The sequence below is a fragment of the Periophthalmus magnuspinnatus genome, chromosome 3 (assembly GCF_009829125.3).
Source record: "Periophthalmus magnuspinnatus isolate fPerMag1 chromosome 3, fPerMag1.2.pri, whole genome shotgun sequence".
Classification (NCBI taxonomy): Eukaryota; Metazoa; Chordata; class Actinopteri; order Gobiiformes; family Gobiidae; genus Periophthalmus; species Periophthalmus magnuspinnatus.
The window spans coordinates 30807639-30825110 of NC_047128.1; the positions used below are offsets into that span (position 1 = coordinate 30807639).

The 17472-nt window shown below is 38.4% G+C and overlaps 1 protein-coding gene across 1 annotated transcript; it reads left to right on the forward strand.

Annotated features, from left to right (window-relative positions):
- Positions 1 to 429: 429 nt before the first annotated feature.
- Positions 430 to 14602, forward strand: fes (FES proto-oncogene, tyrosine kinase). The gene is made up of 18 exons (XM_055232582.1): positions 430 to 742; positions 1472 to 1645; positions 3343 to 3439; positions 3822 to 4005; positions 7032 to 7169; positions 7652 to 7771; positions 7861 to 7983; positions 8699 to 8888; positions 9015 to 9092; positions 9792 to 9989; positions 10509 to 10631; positions 10719 to 10772; positions 11215 to 11333; positions 11755 to 11849; positions 11960 to 12083; positions 13609 to 13766; positions 13889 to 14011; positions 14293 to 14602. The coding sequence occupies exons 1-18, from the start codon at positions 518 to 520 to the stop codon at positions 14433 to 14435; spliced, it is 2466 nt and encodes an 821-aa protein (XP_055088557.1). The 5' UTR covers positions 430 to 517; the 3' UTR covers positions 14436 to 14602.
- The last annotated feature ends 2870 nt before the right edge of the window (positions 14603 to 17472 follow it).

Below are 17472 nucleotides of genomic sequence, written 5' to 3' on the forward strand. Positions count from 1 at the left end.
CCACAGCACACAAAGGACTGCTAGCATCTCGTTTGAATAGTATAGTGGTTCACAGTTTGTAGCAAAGGAAGTGGCATCAACAAAAAGTGAGACATTTGAATGTGTCAGTGCTGTGAGGAGATGTGAGTTTTTGTCATCACTAATCAATAAAACACTTCTAGTTTTAGTCAAGATAAACTATACAAATAAGAAAATGGCATTGCACCACATTAAGTAAAAATAAATTGGAATACATATACAATTTCCTCATAAAAGTTCATAAATAGCTAAAGTAGAATCTGTTCAGTGGGTTGTAATTAAAATAAAAAGGAAGTGTTGTCTTTATGGGCAAGAAGAAAAAAAACACAGTGACACACACAAGGAAGTAGCCTATGACCACTCTTCAAAAGGAAGTGAGACAATATCAGTATAAAACTCTGCTCATCAGATCTCACCCTGACACTCTTTAGACCAGTTTGTTTTAGTAAGGTATCTTAGTTTTTTTTTAAGCCTTTAACTGAGTGCAGAGTGCTTAAGGATGGGTTTTGGGGAGGACCTGCGATGTCCACAGGCTCACACGGCTTTACTGCGTCTGCTGGACTCGGAGCTGCGCCTGATGGAGGTCATGAAGAAGTGGATGGGGCAAAGAGCTAAGAGTGAGCGGGACTTCTCTGCCCAGCTCCACCACATGGCTGTGCTGGTAGAGCGACTGGATAGACCCCAATCTGGACCCGGGGTGGAACACATCAGCCAACTAAATAAGGTCAGAAACACATGTTAGTATAGGGAGTTTGTATGTGCACTATAGATGAAATAATGATAAATCACGTGACCAAAACATTAAAACTGACAGGTGAGCAACACATCCTCTCACCAAAGTCATTTTTATAGAAGAGAAAACAAGTGATTAAGTGAAAAGATTTGAATATATTTGCAACTGGTTGAAATAGTGAGGAGTCCGGCTGCTCAAAATGTACTAGATTATCTTCAAAACAGTAACCATCGAGGGGTATTTCTTCATCTGCCAAAAGAAAAAGTATAGTACAGTGAGAGAACAGTGATGACCCAGTGGCAGACGAGGATGGGAAGTGTGATTTCAGCTTTATCTGAAGTTTACTGATTTTGTCTAGACAACGCCTGTATCGACAACATGATGTGGGCTGAATGTTGAAGTGACTCTCTGACCATGATAAACCCACTCATAAATAACTAAGATTTACAACCTTCATAAACCAACAACTCATTAGCAAAGCATTCTTGACATTTCAGATCCAGAGACTAAAAAATAAAGCAGTTTTAAATAATACATCTTCAAAACATGGTTGGTGTTTTGAAATGTAATTTGAATTGTTAATATGTTTTGATGCTCTGTGCTCACTTCAAAGAAACCCAATATATTTTTGATGATTAATCAAAGCTCATCAATTCTTTTTTCCATCTTTGTGCGGAAGAGACCCGGCACTATTGTATGTTGTGTATTGTATTTGTGTAGTCTTGGGAGTTGCTGGTTGCTCAGACGGAGAGCCTCAGTCAGTTGATGAAGAAGCGCTCCGAGGATCTCCAGGATGGTCCCATCAGTAAACTGACCCTGCTCATACGGGACAAACAACAGCTCCGCAAAAACTACGCCGAGCAGTGGAGCACCCTGAGACTCGAGCTCACCAAGGTAACCACAGGGAATATTACATTTATTTACAACTATGGCAACCTAACATAATACATTTTTCCATCTGTACGCTCTTAAAATAAACACTATATGCACTGTATTTGTGTAAATATATCAAAATATTGTCTTCCTTATTGGCCTTTCCCTTTTTTTGTTACCAAAGCATGAGCAGCGAGTCTATTTTCATTGAATAAGGGGTTGCTACACGACATCACTTCCTATTAATCTACAGTTGCATAAGATATTGCAATATTTTATACACGGTCGTATGTGTGGAAACGTATAACTTTCCTTAGTGCACTACTATCTATCCATTTATGGTGTACCATAATGGATAATCTATTAATACATTAAGCTGTACTTTAAAATTCTAGACAGGATTTAATAAAATAATAGCATTCAAGTGAGCACAAATTCTCAAAAACTGCAAAACCAATTGAATTATTATGCTTTTCTGTATTTATAAATAGAGTTAACACAATTGTTCACACCTTGTCAGACCTTCCACACAGTTTAAAAAATGTCTAATTTGCACCTCGTTGGTACTAATATTAAATTATTGAATTAGAGAAGATCTCACATTATCAACATGTTTTTGTTGGCTAAACTTTCAGGCACAAAAAGAAACAGATACTGAAGAAAAAAGGACTGGTACCTGTTTTATCTTCCACTTCCTCTTTTGCAAACTTTCTCTATAAACATGATGAAAGAGCAGTTGATTGGTGCTGTATGACAGGTGCTGATCACAGGAATGGGACAGACTATTCTGCACAAATTCTGCAGCGAGTATTTGCCTCATACTGTTTTTATGACTCAATTACCTCGCCCTAATGATGGGTTCATTTTCAAAGACCCATACTGGAGCATGTGGTGCATCGTTTGTTTTGTGGAATAAATCTTACTTTACTGTGATGACTGAACAATAGACTGGTGAAAAAATTTTACCCAGTTATTTTTTTGTTGAACCAAAGAAAAACAGACTGTATATTTACAAAAGAATTAGGCTTATTATTTGACATCTCACTTTTAAGCCTGTCTGAAAGTTAACATCCACTTCCTGCATCATGTCCACTCAAACCACAGTGAGAATGCCTTGGTGACAGAGCAAACACTTTTAAATATAACTACATCAAATATGGCTTGCACTTCAAAGTTTCAAAGACCAAACAAAAATGTTTTCTTAATCGAAGCATTATTGATGGGTTTTAGCTTCCTTATGATGTTTTGAGGACTTTTCATCATTTAAAAGATATCATATTTTGTATTAAATACCCAGTTGCTATGGTAACCGTCCAGTCTTTATCACTCTGATACCCATTGATAGTTAGGATTATGGTTAATTAGGTTTGGTTAATTAAAGCAGATATCCAGGATCAGACTCCATGGAAACAGAAAGTTAACAGAACTTTTGGAGATAGTTACATTTAATGCCATTCTGTGGAACATTTCAGGCAAAGTAATAACATCTCCATGTAGAGAAACAGCAGCCTGCCATCCTACAGGCAATGTTAAGAGTCAGGTCTGCATAACTCTATATATGCACATTTTTGTGGAATAAAAACATCCACAGTACATTTTTGGTTGAAATCTTGCAGGATGTGGAGTTCGGGTAAAGTTCCAAATAGTGTTGTTTTGGAGAGTTATTGCATAATGTTTCTGATTTAAAGTGGTAATCTTTGGAGGATCGTGTGTTTCAGGTGACTCAAACAGAGCTGGAGAGGCTGAAGAACAACTACAGACAGGCCATCAAGGAGACAGCTCAGGCCAAAAGAAAATATCAGGAAGCCAACAAAGGTGAGGGACTGAAACTGGTACACACCGTCACATCATCCAAATCTGCCTCTTTATGGGGACAAAAATTAGGTCCCCATTACTTAAATCTTTAATTATTACATCAACAGATTCAAAGGTCAAATAAGGTTCTATGTGACATTTTTGTCCAAATTAAGTTATTTATATATTCTTGCTCCCAATTACCTTCTGAATACTTTTGCCAAGAATTTGTAGGATTTGATAGTTTTAGCTTTTTTAGGTTAATATAAGCAAAAACCCATTTACAGATTGTAACGACACCATCGATTAAACTAGGATAAGGCTCGGCAGTCTCCAGGAAATAAATGTACGTCAATGTAATGTCCCCAAAAACCCAACTATGTGTCCAATTACGTGTGTCCAGAGCGAGAGCAGGAAAAGGCCAGAGAGCGGTACGTGAAGGCGTCAGTCAAACTTTATGACCTCCACAACGAGTACGTGCTGTCGGTCCAGGCTGCACAGGTTTACCATCAGCAGCACTACAGCCACATTCAGCCGGCTCTCCTCCGCGCGCTCCAGATGCTGCAGCAAGAAATGGTGCTCATCCTGTAAGACACAACAAAAACATTTTAACAGTGCATTGTGTGACTTGAGGTGTCTGCTACATGCTTGATTTTCATGGGTTTCAAGTTCCTGTTATGTGCAACATTTTTCCCCGTTAAAAAGATCTAATATTTTGTTCTAAATTGTTAATCACTCTGGCAACTATTCTACTTTTTCATAATTTTGAAATACATGGATTGCTTTTTCTGAAATGTTTGTTCATATATTTAATTACAGATTTTTATTAGTCAAAATTATCTTGGAAAAACATGCATTTTTACTATGAGCAGGGTCGCTTCTCCAGAGATCTGATCAGTAACATAGCCTAAAGATGTCACCTGCTTGTCTCCATGGATAAATAGCGAGTAATTCAAAACTATGGAACAATCTCCAGGGACATATGGAGGTGGCAGACACATAAAAGTAAAGTGCACCTTTAAACTATAGGCTCAAATTAGGAGTTTAGTTTATTTGTCCTGAATATCAGTCGCTGGAAGTGTTACCCTGTTTACAAATAGCATTTAGTTCCATCATTAATGTTGCATAACTTTGCATTATTCTTCCCCTTACCTCTGTCCTTGTTTTATTCTGTTCAGTGAGATCCCATAGCCAGTGTAGTATACCGGTGAATTTATGCTTGAAAAGCTGTTTGAAGTAAATGCGGACACCTTTGGCTCATTAACCATTTAATGATATAAATGTGGCAGTGGGCCAGAATGTAGCGCCACTAACGACAATATGGGTTTTTCTATCCCCGCTCTAACCATGACTGCCCCATCTGTTTTGGAGGTGGTTGAATTATATTTGATGTTTTCTTTTTTGTTTGGGATTGCATGCCAGTTGCACAGTGATTTAACAGGTGTCAAAACAGTCACCTTCTGTCACTGAGTCAGTCGAGTGAACTGCTTAACTCAGAACAAAACAACTGTTTTGGTGAGTTTCAGACATTGGAAAATGCTTAATCCACTATGCCACTGTTCAAATATAGGGTTAGTTCATATTATTATTATTATTATTATTATTATTATTATTATTATTATTATTATTATTATTATTATTATTATTATTATTATTATTTTTTTTATTATTATTATTATTATTATTAATATTAATATTAATATTAATATTAATATTAATATTAATAATAATAATAATAATAATAATAATAATAATAATAATAATAATAATATGAACTAACCCTATATATAATAATATATAATATAATAATAATGTCTTACACTTGTAATGGGTTTTAGGTTTGACAGGTTTGTTGAAACCTCTCAGAGCATTACGCTGTAGTCATTATTTATTTACACCACACTTGGTGGTAAGTGGTAAGATACTTTTATAGCCACAGCTGCCCTGTGACTGACTGATGGACGTGAGGCTGTCACTCTACACCATCAGCCCCTCCAAACTACCACAAACACTCACACACGTAGGTGTGTATAAATGTTTGTTACCAGATTATTAAACTGCATTTCTGGCACCAAAGTATCCAATTTTGCTTGTGCTTGAAATATATTCCATTTTTGTGAAGCAAAACGGCTAAAAGCCTTTTTTACCAACTCAGTTCTGGCACGGCCAGTCCTTCGTCTTATACAGTCATGTGATCTTGTATTCTTGGAACAATGGATGGAAATTAGCCTTTGGCCATAATCCAGTGTGTTTACATTCATGTTGAATCATTTCATAAACATGCATTGTCCCAATCAAATAAATAAATAAAATAGTAAATGTTCCCATATCATATCATATCATATCAATCATATGATTAACAAGCAAGTGAGATATTCAGGTAGTCCATTAAGTAGTTCCTTATAAATACCGTTAAAACCCAGCTCATGTGGGGAAGTAACAAATAAACAACCAGCAGCTGTTTAATGAATAGGGATGTTAATAGGAGGATAAGGATACACTAAACAAAAGGAGACTAAAAATAGTGAAACAAATGCCTTGCAGGGGTTTAAACAAAAACAAAGGTGAAGTTAACTAAAACACAATTTTTTACAGAAACAAAACAAAATCTTGACGAATAAACAGAGTCACGAGACGAGACACACGGAATGACATACTGTCCTCGCATAGGCCAGCAGCCCCGTGTGTCCGAATCTTCTTAAATTGGTGGGAGGCGGCTGAAGGTGGGCCCCAGGATTGGCCAGGGTGAAAAACACTCCTCCAATCACCGCCAAAGGCTCCAACAGCCATGATTGTGGGGAAACTGGACAGACTCGTTGACACACAGACAAAACATAACGCACAAATACAAACAACAAAAAGAACTTCAGGCCCAGGGCCGTAACAATACATTTCATACAGAATTGTTCTCTTCTAACAGATAGTGTTGGTCAACCTACTTTTCCATGGAGTATCTCACCTGAAACAAAGGGCTGAATGAAACTGTATCTAAAGGTTTCAAAGTAGAAGCTGAAGTCTGCATTTATATCATACCACTATAACCTAGAACAGAAAGAAAGGTGTGTTTGAACAATTTATTTTCTGTAATTTAATTGTATATAAGATTTGTTTCTGTAAAAAAAAATATATCATTTTAGATATGTTTACTCAAGCCAAAAAAAATACCATTTAGTGTATAAAGATTTGTACTTATATTTTTTATTTTATTTTATTTTATTTTATTTTTTTATATTATATACTTCAGATGTTATTGCTTTGCCTGGAATGTTCCATAATATTGCACATAACTTCTCTGATGCCACCAGGCCAAGTTACAAGTCACATCTGTGGAGAGGCGGCCCAAAATTTTGAGCTGTAATAAATGCAAGGTAGTTGAATTTAATGGAAACAAGTAGGTAGCAGACCTTCCATCAGAAAAGTTACATAGTGCACCTTTAATGATGTATTTTCAAATCACCACTGACAGCATATATTGATGATTCCTATTGTTCAAATGTCCTCAACATTCATAAAAGTGAGAAACTAAAGGGCTGTTTGATGATTTGTGTTTGCCCTTGGGTTCAGTCCTTGTCATTTTGTTTAATTTGTGTGTTATCCTTGGCCTCTGATCCAGAAAGGAGATCTTACAGGAGTACTTTGACATCTCCACTCTACTGCATCATGAAGTGGTGCGTATCCATGAAGAGATGTGTTCTGCCCTAACAGCCATCGACCCTCACAGCGAGTACGAAAGCTTCATTCAACAAAACAGGTACGGCACAGATAGATTTGAAAAATTCATTCAGTAATTTAATGTTTCATCTATATAGGACAATATGCGGTGATACAGCATGAATCACCAACGGTTCAATACACTGACGTCACTTGACCTGCTGTTCATATGTTATACTCTGCATAAATACAGTCAAGTTGCTTTTCAAGTTTAGACTTGCACAGTATTGTACCTTATTATTCCAACTCTATTACACTCTAAATAGTTACGTCTAGTGAAATAGTTAGATTTAAGCATTTTAATAGTATTTTTGAATGCATATATATTATTTTCCTTTGCAACACCGGAATTTCCCCATTGTGGGACAAATAAAGGTTCTGTTATGTTTTCTTATTTTATGTTATTACCTCTTATTGTTTGATTAATAAAAGATTAAATTAAGGTAGAGCACAACCTCCTCTTCTCCTCGCTCTAACAGTGTTCTCTTATTAACATCATTTACTGTCTTTGCTTTTGGGCAGGTCTGTGGGGGAAGACCCAGCCAGTGCCGACTTTGATTACAGCATCTTAGAAGAAAATGAACAACTTAACTCAGCTGAGATAGAGCTGAATGACCTTACACTTGAGACCATCCAACACAAGTCAGGCAGTTCAAAAATATTGTTCTTTTTCCAAATCCTTTTCTTGTTTGCAGTTTATCGATCAGTGCTCAGATCTCTGCTGCTTTCAGGCTAACAGCCGTGGAGGAGGAATTGATGGACCTTGCTCGCACTCTAGGCCCCAAACAGGCAACAGTGGAGCAGCTCGAGCAGGAGTTACGCATTGAGAGAGAAGGGGTCAAGAAAGGTCAAAGGTCAGCAACCAGAGGCTGCAATGATGCATTATGACGGCAAAGGACAGATAGTACAAAACACTGACTAGCGATGGTGGGCGTAATGTTATGCATCAACTGTGAATGAAACTGGAGTGAAACAACCATGTTAAATTGCTAATACTATTATAATTCCGGGCGCAGCCTTGGGTTATAAATTTGAGTGATTTGTCAGTTATGGAGGTTGCTCATTATTACTCTTGGGCAATGGTCAGGTCATTTGAAGGAGCCAGAGGTTTAACTCTTGACAAAGTAGTTTCCAATGTCCCAAAGGGCAAGTGGGAACAGATGATTCATAGACAAGTTCTTAACTATACGCAAAGCTAATGTGGTGCAATAAAACAAAGGTTATGTTCTGCTTTTGACCAGGGCTAGATTATTTAATGAAAATGATTTTGTTACTCTAGAGACTTGGATTACTGCATCTGTTCTATGGCTAAAGCGTACAAAAAGGACTATCACAGTATTCTGACAAATCCACATTAATCCTTCAAATAGTTCAAGAATCTTATTTATTGATTTTGTTATAGAGTCATATTCTGAATGTTGTTATCAAATATACAGTGACTTATGCAATAAAGCAGAAACTGCGGTGATGTGCAAGGGAAGTACGTAGAATGTCAACGAACATTCACACTGTCGTAATCTTTTGTTTAAGGGTAATATAGTGAAGCTCAGTGCCCCTCTGTCTGCACAGGGTTTACCAGTTCAGTAAAAGCCATGCCCTGGAGGAAAGCCAGCAGCAGGTGTTTTTGTCTCAGGGAGTGCGGGCCAAACTGCAGGTTCAGAGGCTGCTGCTCAAAGAGAAACTGGACCAGCTGGGCTCACAGGACCCTCCTACTGCTCTGGAGTTCCACATGGTGTCCAGCTCCTCAAACACAAGCAAAGTTCGTCTAATACTCACAGTTCAAATCTGTTAATGTGAAATGTGGAGTGGATTTCAAGTCTCATATTGAAATAACACATGGTCATTTTATAATGGAACAGTATTATTCATTGACAAATTGTTGCAGGACAGGAATCAAGGTTCATACAAAGGAAGAGATGGACTCATAAGCAACTTAAGTGGCCTGTTTAAAACTAAAACTGGGGTATGTCCGCACTTTGCACTTTAATATTGAAATATCAGAACACTTTTTTCTATCTCTCTCTTGTAGTGCGTTGTAATTTACACTGATTTAAGTTGTACACCAGATCTATATTTGACACCACTTTTCCCACGCCGAGCAGTTTTATGGTTTCACAGACACACACTGCTTCACTGTTCCACCTCCTGGGTTTAACTGATGCATAAATCTGTTTTCAGGTGTTAATTTTGAGCCTATTCTCTGCATGTCTCATTCCCTCTGTCTCTGAGGCTGCCTTTGCTCGTGTATGTGCGTCACAAACCCCATTAGGTCATCAGTGTGAGGGGGGCTGGTTTTGTATTCATCTGACCTCAACATCGCACTGCTAATCATTTATCACCACAACCAGCAGAGGGAGACACATAACCCTGTAGGTCTGGGTTCATTAACAATGTGCAATAGACTGGAGGACACAAGATGTAACATTATGTCCACCTGCCTCGTCCTGCTTCATATGATACAACCTAAGGCTAGACAAAAAGAAAAGTATTTTATCTCCAGGCCAAAATTTGTGTCTCATGTTTGTCACCACTACGTTAAGACTACTGACTATATACTAAAAATTAGCAGTATTTTTAGTGATCCTACCCACTGTTCATCTCAGTTGGATTATTTTATCATAACATGTTATCTCTTTGGTTTAAATGTTTTTCTATGTTCCAGTCGCCTTCAGCTATAGATGCAGACCGTCCTTTGGAGGAGCAGGACTGGTATCACGGAGCCGTCCCAAGAGTCGAGGTCCAGGAGCTGCTGCAAAATGATGGGGATTTTCTGGTGCGGAAAAGTCAAGACAAGCCTGGTTACGTGCTGTCGGTGCAGTGGGACCAATCCTGCAAGCATTTCCTCATTCAGGATGCAAATGTAAGTTAAGAAGAGACATGAAAGAAAATTATTTTGAAGAAGTTGCACAGTTGTTTGCATCATCTGTTTGCAAACCCATGCAGCACTCCCAGCAGTGTTTTAAAAGCTAAAGATTCTTCATTTTAAAATCATGGCGCTCCCATGCTCCCCATATAATGCTAGGAAATTAAAAAAGGAAAACAAACGTTACCAATGAAACTCCTCTGTGTATAGTTGCATTCAGACAGGTCAACAGGTCATGGTAAAAACCCTTTGAGAAGAGAAGTGTTTTGAATAGTCTTTTATCTTGCTGAAAAATGCTAAAAATTACTAATTTGTGAAAAAATGCCAGCAGCTATGACTGAAATTCAAAACAGCACTCATGAATGTGAAATGAGGCTGTGCCGAGTTTTTAAAAAGGAGAAAAAATATTGAAATGTTATTTTTGTCAGTATAAATCTGCACAGGTCACACCTCATAAATATTTCTGTCCCGATGTTGATAATTGCGTTGTGGTGTAACTACTTCACTGTGTTTCAGAATGTGTACCGTCTGGATGGTGAAAGTTTCCCGAGCATTCCCAAACTGATCCATCATCTTTTCTCCACTCGCGAACACATCACCAAGAAATGTGAAATCGTGCTCAATAAACCTGTCAAGAAGGTGCAGCATCACTATCTCTCAAATACACAATGCACTGATACTATGTTGTTAATATTAAGGTTGTGGTGCTTGTGTCTTTTCTATCAGGGCAAATGGGTTTTAGATCACGATGACTTGATTCTGGGGCCACTTCTTGGGCGGGTGAGTTCGTCATCGGTGAAAGGTTTGATGTAGTGTATAATGACAAACATGTACTCAGCAGGTTGCGTTCTCATGACATTTTACAAAGCTATTTAAAACTGAGCTGGAGGATAATTATGACAACATGAAATTATTCAACATGAACCCAACCTATTGCAGTAAAAGGAAATATGTCATGTTTATTTTCATCACTAGAAGAAAGTTCACAGTTAAACGATGAAATTACCGTTTATGCAAACAGAACAGAGCAGCGTTTGTCTTTGACTAGAAAAAGACACATTGTACTGTTTCTTCAGGGAGTTCATATTTAGTCTTTAAGTATTAGGAGTGACTCAGAAAAAGCAATGCTTACTCACAGTTGCATCAGTTGCGCAATCCCATTTTCACACAAGGTCAAATACAGTGACACGATGTTGCTATAAAGTTTCTCATTTGTAAACAGGGTAACTTTGGGGAGGTGTACAGAGGACATTTGCGTGCCAACAACACCCCCGTCGCAGTGAAATCTTGTAAAGAGAGTCTGGCTCCTGAGCAAAAGAACAAGTTTCTGATGGAGGCCAGGTCAGTAAATAATAATCTATATAATAATACTATGCCTTACACTATAATTTATCACAAATAGATGAGCAAAAATATATGAAATGTTTATGCAATGTTTGATTTGACTGTGAACATCTTACACACATCTTACATACACTGAGAAAATGAAAAGTTGACCCTATAAAATATATTAAAACAGCATTTTCCATTAAGTTTTAAGATGATCCAAAGCAATACATTTAGATTTTAAGAGGATCTTTGTAAGGTCTCTACTGATTTTATGCTATACCACATTTGGAATCATTTGTTGTATTACATAATTTTGATTTTTTTCTGTATATGCACTAGATCTGAGCCAGCTATTCCCTTTCTATTGAATAATATATTATTTTTTCCACACAATGTTCACATATAAAAATGAATAATTGTTAGCGCTCTACAGGATCTTAAAGCAGTACAACCATCCAAATATTGTGAAGCTGATCGGAGTGTGCACTCAGAGGCAGCCCATTTACATCATCATGGAGCTGGTTCCAGGTGAGTCAGTCTTAATCCCACAGATAATCATTATGTCTTAAATCTGAACCAGAGTGTCCCAGCGCAAGTCATATTTATCCCCCAATGTTGTGCATGTGTCTCTTCTCAAGGGGGGGATTTCCTCTCCTTCTTGCGCAATGAGGGTCTGAACCTCAAGCCCAAAATGCTGGTTAAAATGACGGAAAACGTAGCATCTGGGATGGAGTACCTGGAGAGCAAGAACTGCATTCACAGGTTGGATTACTAATTAGGACTACAACCAACAACTGTGACTAAACACATGGCAAAGATGCTTTATAACAAAGAGAGGTATTATTAATCAAAATGTCATAAAAGAATCATTTCATCAAGCACTTTCATAGATAACACTTTCAATTCTCCATCTAGAAGTCTTCAGTCAGTTTAGGTTTTTCCGATTAAAAATGCATTGAAAATCAGTGACTACTTGACTACTAAAAGAATCGTTAGGTCGTCAGGTGCAGTTCTACCTTAATCTTTGATCACACAGTGAACATGAGCGGGCTAACAAGTCGTTTTAAAGGAGGAGAGGGCTACCACACAAATACTGAGAACACTGTAGTCTGCAGCAGCATCGCCAATGCCAACATTTACTTTTCCAGCACTCTGAGCAACCGCTGGAGCTGCATTGCTAAAAATGTCTGAATAACTACATAGATTTCGATAAATAGCTCTAGTTCTTCAAATTGAACACAGTGTTTCTTAAAAATCAATATCTGCACTAAGACAACCCCAGGACACCACAGCAAATCTTAGTGTGAAGTAACTTTCACATTTAATTTGGCAATTTTACATTGATTGGGATCAGCAAATTATGTTTTGCTGTCTGTTTTTGTTGGATTTTTATTGATGCTGTTATTTATTTCTGGTAAAAGAAGTTATATATTTTGTTCTGAATGTTATGAAAGTTTTCGAGAGTCGCCCGTTTTTCAGAGACACGTGATATAAATTAGCGGCTGTGGTTGGACCGTCCTAAGTTACGACGAAGGTTTTTCATGCTCTAATGGTTCAATTTCAGACCCTTTTGAAATCAAACAGAATGTAGAAGGAAAAGTCTGGTCAGGCAATTACGGTAGATCTGTGGAAAAACACCTATAAATAATGCTAGTTATATACGCATAATGTCATACTGTGCAGTATTCTAGGCAAAGTAATAACATTTCCATGGCGACAATGTGGTGGACAAGACGTTGGATACTTGTGGTATTACTGAACAACCTATATGATATTTTTGTCTACTTTCTAAACAGAGAAAATGTAAACCCTAAATTGCCCCTATGGATGAATATTATCAGAGCCATCCACCCTTTACGCCTAAACAGAAAAAGTCAAAGTGTTTAAGTTTAACAAATGCATTACTGAGAATAGATAGGCCAAAATGTGTAGCAGTTGTTCATGTCTCCACTCCAACTACAGTGCAAAGAAGATTTAAGAGACACCCCACAGTAGGCCCAGCGGGTATGTAGTGAGTCTCGGGCAACAGCTACTTTCATGAAGCGTCAGTGAAGCTTGTCTGTAAGTGAAAGAGACATGGGCCTGTGACATGGGCTCATTACAGGAACATGCTTCACTCTGCCCAGTGGGAACAGATCAGAGATGCCCCCTGGCTCCAGGCTCCAACACTGCATGTCAAACTTCCTCACACACAACATTGCAACCACAGGCCCTTTTGCCACGCTCAATTTGATATTCTTTTTATCCAGCTTTGTGTGACTTTTCACACTGTCTCACATTTTCAAAGGGATCTGGCAGCTCGGAACTGCTTGGTTGCAGAGAAGAATGTGGTAAAGATCAGTGACTTTGGGATGTCCCGGCAGAATGATGATGGGGTTTACTCTGCAGAGGGGGGACTCCGGCAGATACCAGTCAAATGGACCGCTCCTGAAGCCCTTAACTTTGGTCAGTCAGATCAGCTGTAGGCTCCTGTCAAACTCACTAACTACAGTGTACCTCATTATCTCCTCTACAATGAACTAACAGCTCTGTCCTTTGGTTTGGCTGCCCTCTGCTGGTTGATGCAGGTCGTTATACGACAGAGAGTGATGTGTGGAGTTTTGGGATCTTATTATGGGAAGTGTTCTCATTGGGAAAGACTCCCTATTCATGTTTTACCAACCAGCAGACAAGAGACCAGGTGGAGAAAGGTAAAAGCAAAAGCACTTTACACAGCACTATGGTTCACACAATATTTTATAATTGGACTTGGACTGGAACATTCAAGAGGAAGGAGTTTATAACTCTATGTTTAAAATGGAAATTAAAAAAATAAATAAAAAAATCACAAATGTTTCCATGTAAAATTTATGTCTTTCAATTCAACTGACAATGCTATTATGATGATCATAATTGATTTATAGTTGGTCATATAGTTTTGCTTGACTGAGTGCATTACAACACATTAAAAACGATTTATATATTTTTTTAGGTTACCGCATGCTTCCTCCATGTGGGTGTCCTGTTGAAATCACAAAAATTATGAATACCTGCTGGGAATATGAACCACAAAAGAGGCCTTCTTTTAAGAAACTTCGAGCTGAACTGGCATCCGTTTACAATACAGTAATTTAAATCAACAAATCTTTACTACACATATGTAACAATGCAGTATTTCAAATGTACAGTGATATAGCTTGTATTAATTGAATATGCCTTTTGTGCTGTCTCAAACTCATTGTTGTGTGACAATATGTTTTTGCAACACATAGTAAACCATTTGGTGGCAGTCTTCCCTCCTTTACTCTTGTCTCATGTGTTTATTCACTGCGCCTCCCCAGTGTGGGAAGCTTGTTTTAAAACCAGCTTTAAGCCTGCTGTTCAAGCCACACTGATCCATTCATGTCAATGTAAAGTGACAGTTACATAACCACTGTAAGCTAAGACTGCAAGGCATCTTCTACCCAGACACACTGATATGTTTTAAACGATTCATCTGACTGTGTTTGAACAATGAAACCAAGAGGGACATGTAGACTGATGTGGGCAGCTTGTGTCTGCTCTGTGATGCCCACAGCAATTTCAGAAACTGTTTGGGAAATGTAGCATTTTCATTCAAAACTAAGATTTATGTAGTCCAAGAGTTTTCTCTGCCTCTATAACTGTGTTTTGAACATTAAGGTGTAACGTTTCTGCTTGTCTCTATGTAGAGGTTATTGCTTTGCTTGGAATTATAAACTGAATGGCACTGAAGGTGCAGTACCTGATTTTTACGTTTTTGAAAACATGAAAAACAGAACAGTTCATTTTAAACTGTTTGCAGTGGTTATTCCTCACTTATGCATTCAAAGCATCCCAATTATTCACGGCATTGAGTGCTTTTACAACTTTCATAGAGATGAGCAGAGTTTGTAGTCACGGTACAGCTAACAACAACTACTCAAACCTCAAGATCTGCTAACAATATGTCTGTACCTAAAGCAACAGATTGTGATCAGATACTTGTGAAAGAAATCTGGTACAGGACCATTAAACTTATCTATACAACTTATCAAATATTTTTATATATATATGGTAAACAAACAACAAAACATGCCTTCTCCTTCTTGCTGTATGCTGGCTTGCCTCTTGGTAGATCTGGCCTGTAACTTGACCTGGTAGCGTCTTCTGTTTACTCTTTAGGTTCAGACTCAACTTCATTGTCCCAGAAGGATATAGATAAGTTTAATTGTTTTTGTGACCACTCCATTGCCCAGGATATAACCCAATTTAGACACTTGTATCTATCTGAAATGACACTGTTCCTAAATGTATGAACCAGAAGGAAATATATTTTATATTCAATGTATTTAGCAAGTGAATTGGCCACAGGTTACTTTGTACATGTTACTTGGGCCTCAAGGTTGAAAAGGTGAATAACCTCTGGAAGAAGGTTGCTACATTTAGTTCAAGTTGAAATCTGAAACTTGAAGGGTGTAATCTCATCTTTTGTTATTGCAGTAAATTCAAGGCTAATCTCAGATGAGATGTGATTACACACGCAGTGGTTGTACCTTTTTCTGGGCGTGGCCGGGGACATTGCTGAACGACAGAAGCATGCCTCCTGATGATGGGCGTGTGGTGTCACAGCCAGGTTAAACTCCCAGCCACCCTCCAAAACCTTTGAGCAGGACACCACCAGAAGTCTCTGCACAGAAGAAACATCTATATTCTTCAATTTTAGCTCAGATTAGACAAAACAATCATCTCTATTATATTGTCATATAATCTGGCATTAATCCTTCCAAGAATTAAAACAGGTTAATTTGTACTGTTTAACCACAGAGGAACAAATTGTTTTACAAACAACCTTCCCTTGCGTCAATTAGACACACTGAGTTTTGTAGTCATGTGATTCCGCCCACAAGCACATTTTTAATAAAGGTTTTCTGTGAACAATCAATCAGTATCTGTCAAAAAGCAGGAGCGTGATATAACAATGATGCTTCATTATCCCGCATTATTAGAGAACAGGCATGTCATTTTTGTAGTGGAGGGTCAGCCACTTTTCTCTATGTTATAGCAATACAGACATTTCATTGCAAAAATAAATAAATAAATAAATAAAGATACATATATATATATATACACACACACACACACACATATCACATACACTTGTCTCAAAGATTAAGCCATGCAAGTCTAAGAACACGCGGCCGGTACAGTGAAACTGCGAATGGCTCATTAAGTCAGTTATGGTTCCTTTGATCGCTCTCACGTTACTTGGATAACTGTGGCAATTCTAGAGAAATACACACACATATATATATATCAGTTGCTAGTTCTGCACTTTTCTAGAGTGAAATGGCAAATTTTTTTCCTGGGATCTGCTGTAGCCACTCCTCCAGTTTGGGGGTCACTGCCCCAAGTGCTCCAATGACCTCAGGCACCACTGATCCCTTCACCTTCCAGGCCTTCTCCAGCTCTTCTTTGAGAACCTGGCATTTTTCTAGTTTCTCATGGTCCTTTTTCCTGATGTTCCCATCACTTGGTCCTGCGATGTCCCCCACAACGGCTTTGCTCTGTTTGCTCTTGTCACTACAATGTCCAGTTGGTTCATCACCATTCTGTCAGTCTGTATCTGAAGTCCCACAGGATCTTGGCTCGATCATTCTCCACTACTTTTAGAGGTGTTTCCCTCTCTCTGCACAGATGTTTCTGTACATTATGCCCTTGGTTATGCTGCTCCATGTTTGCTTTCCCTGCAACATGTTACACCCTGCAGTTATGTGCTGGATTGTCTCAGGGGCCTCTTTGCACAGCCTATACCTTGGGCCCTCTCTGGTGTTGTAGATCTGGGCCTCTATCACTCTAGTGCTCAAAGCCTGCTCCTGTGCAGCCAGGACGAGTGCCTCTGTGCTGTCCTTCAGACCAGCTCTCTCAAGCCATTGGCAGGATTTCTTGATATCAGCCACTTCAGTTATGTTCCAGTGGTACGTCCCATGTAGGAGCTTGTCCTCCCATGATGGTATCTCCAGCACCTCTTCCTCTGTGCTCCACTCTCTGTCAATACTGCATTCACATCTTCCAAGAGATTTTCAGATGGTACTTCACTTACCCTCTGTAACTGGTGTCAGGGTTGCTTTGTGCTAATTCGGGCCATGATCTTGTCTTTCAGATCAGTTGCTGC

Excerpts from the sequence above, each read along its gene's own strand:
- fes (XM_055232582.1), top strand. The coding sequence starts at position 518 with ATGGGTTTTGGGGAGGACCTGCGATGTCCACAGGCTCACACGGCTTTA. Across the intron at positions 7,170-7,651 it reads AGCTTCATTCAACAAAACAG|GTCTGTGGGGGAAGACCCAG; the intron begins GTACGGCACAGA and ends GCTTTTGGGCAG. Across the intron at positions 9,093-9,791 it reads TGTTTAAAACTAAAACTGGG|TCGCCTTCAGCTATAGATGC; the intron begins GTATGTCCGCAC and ends TCTATGTTCCAG.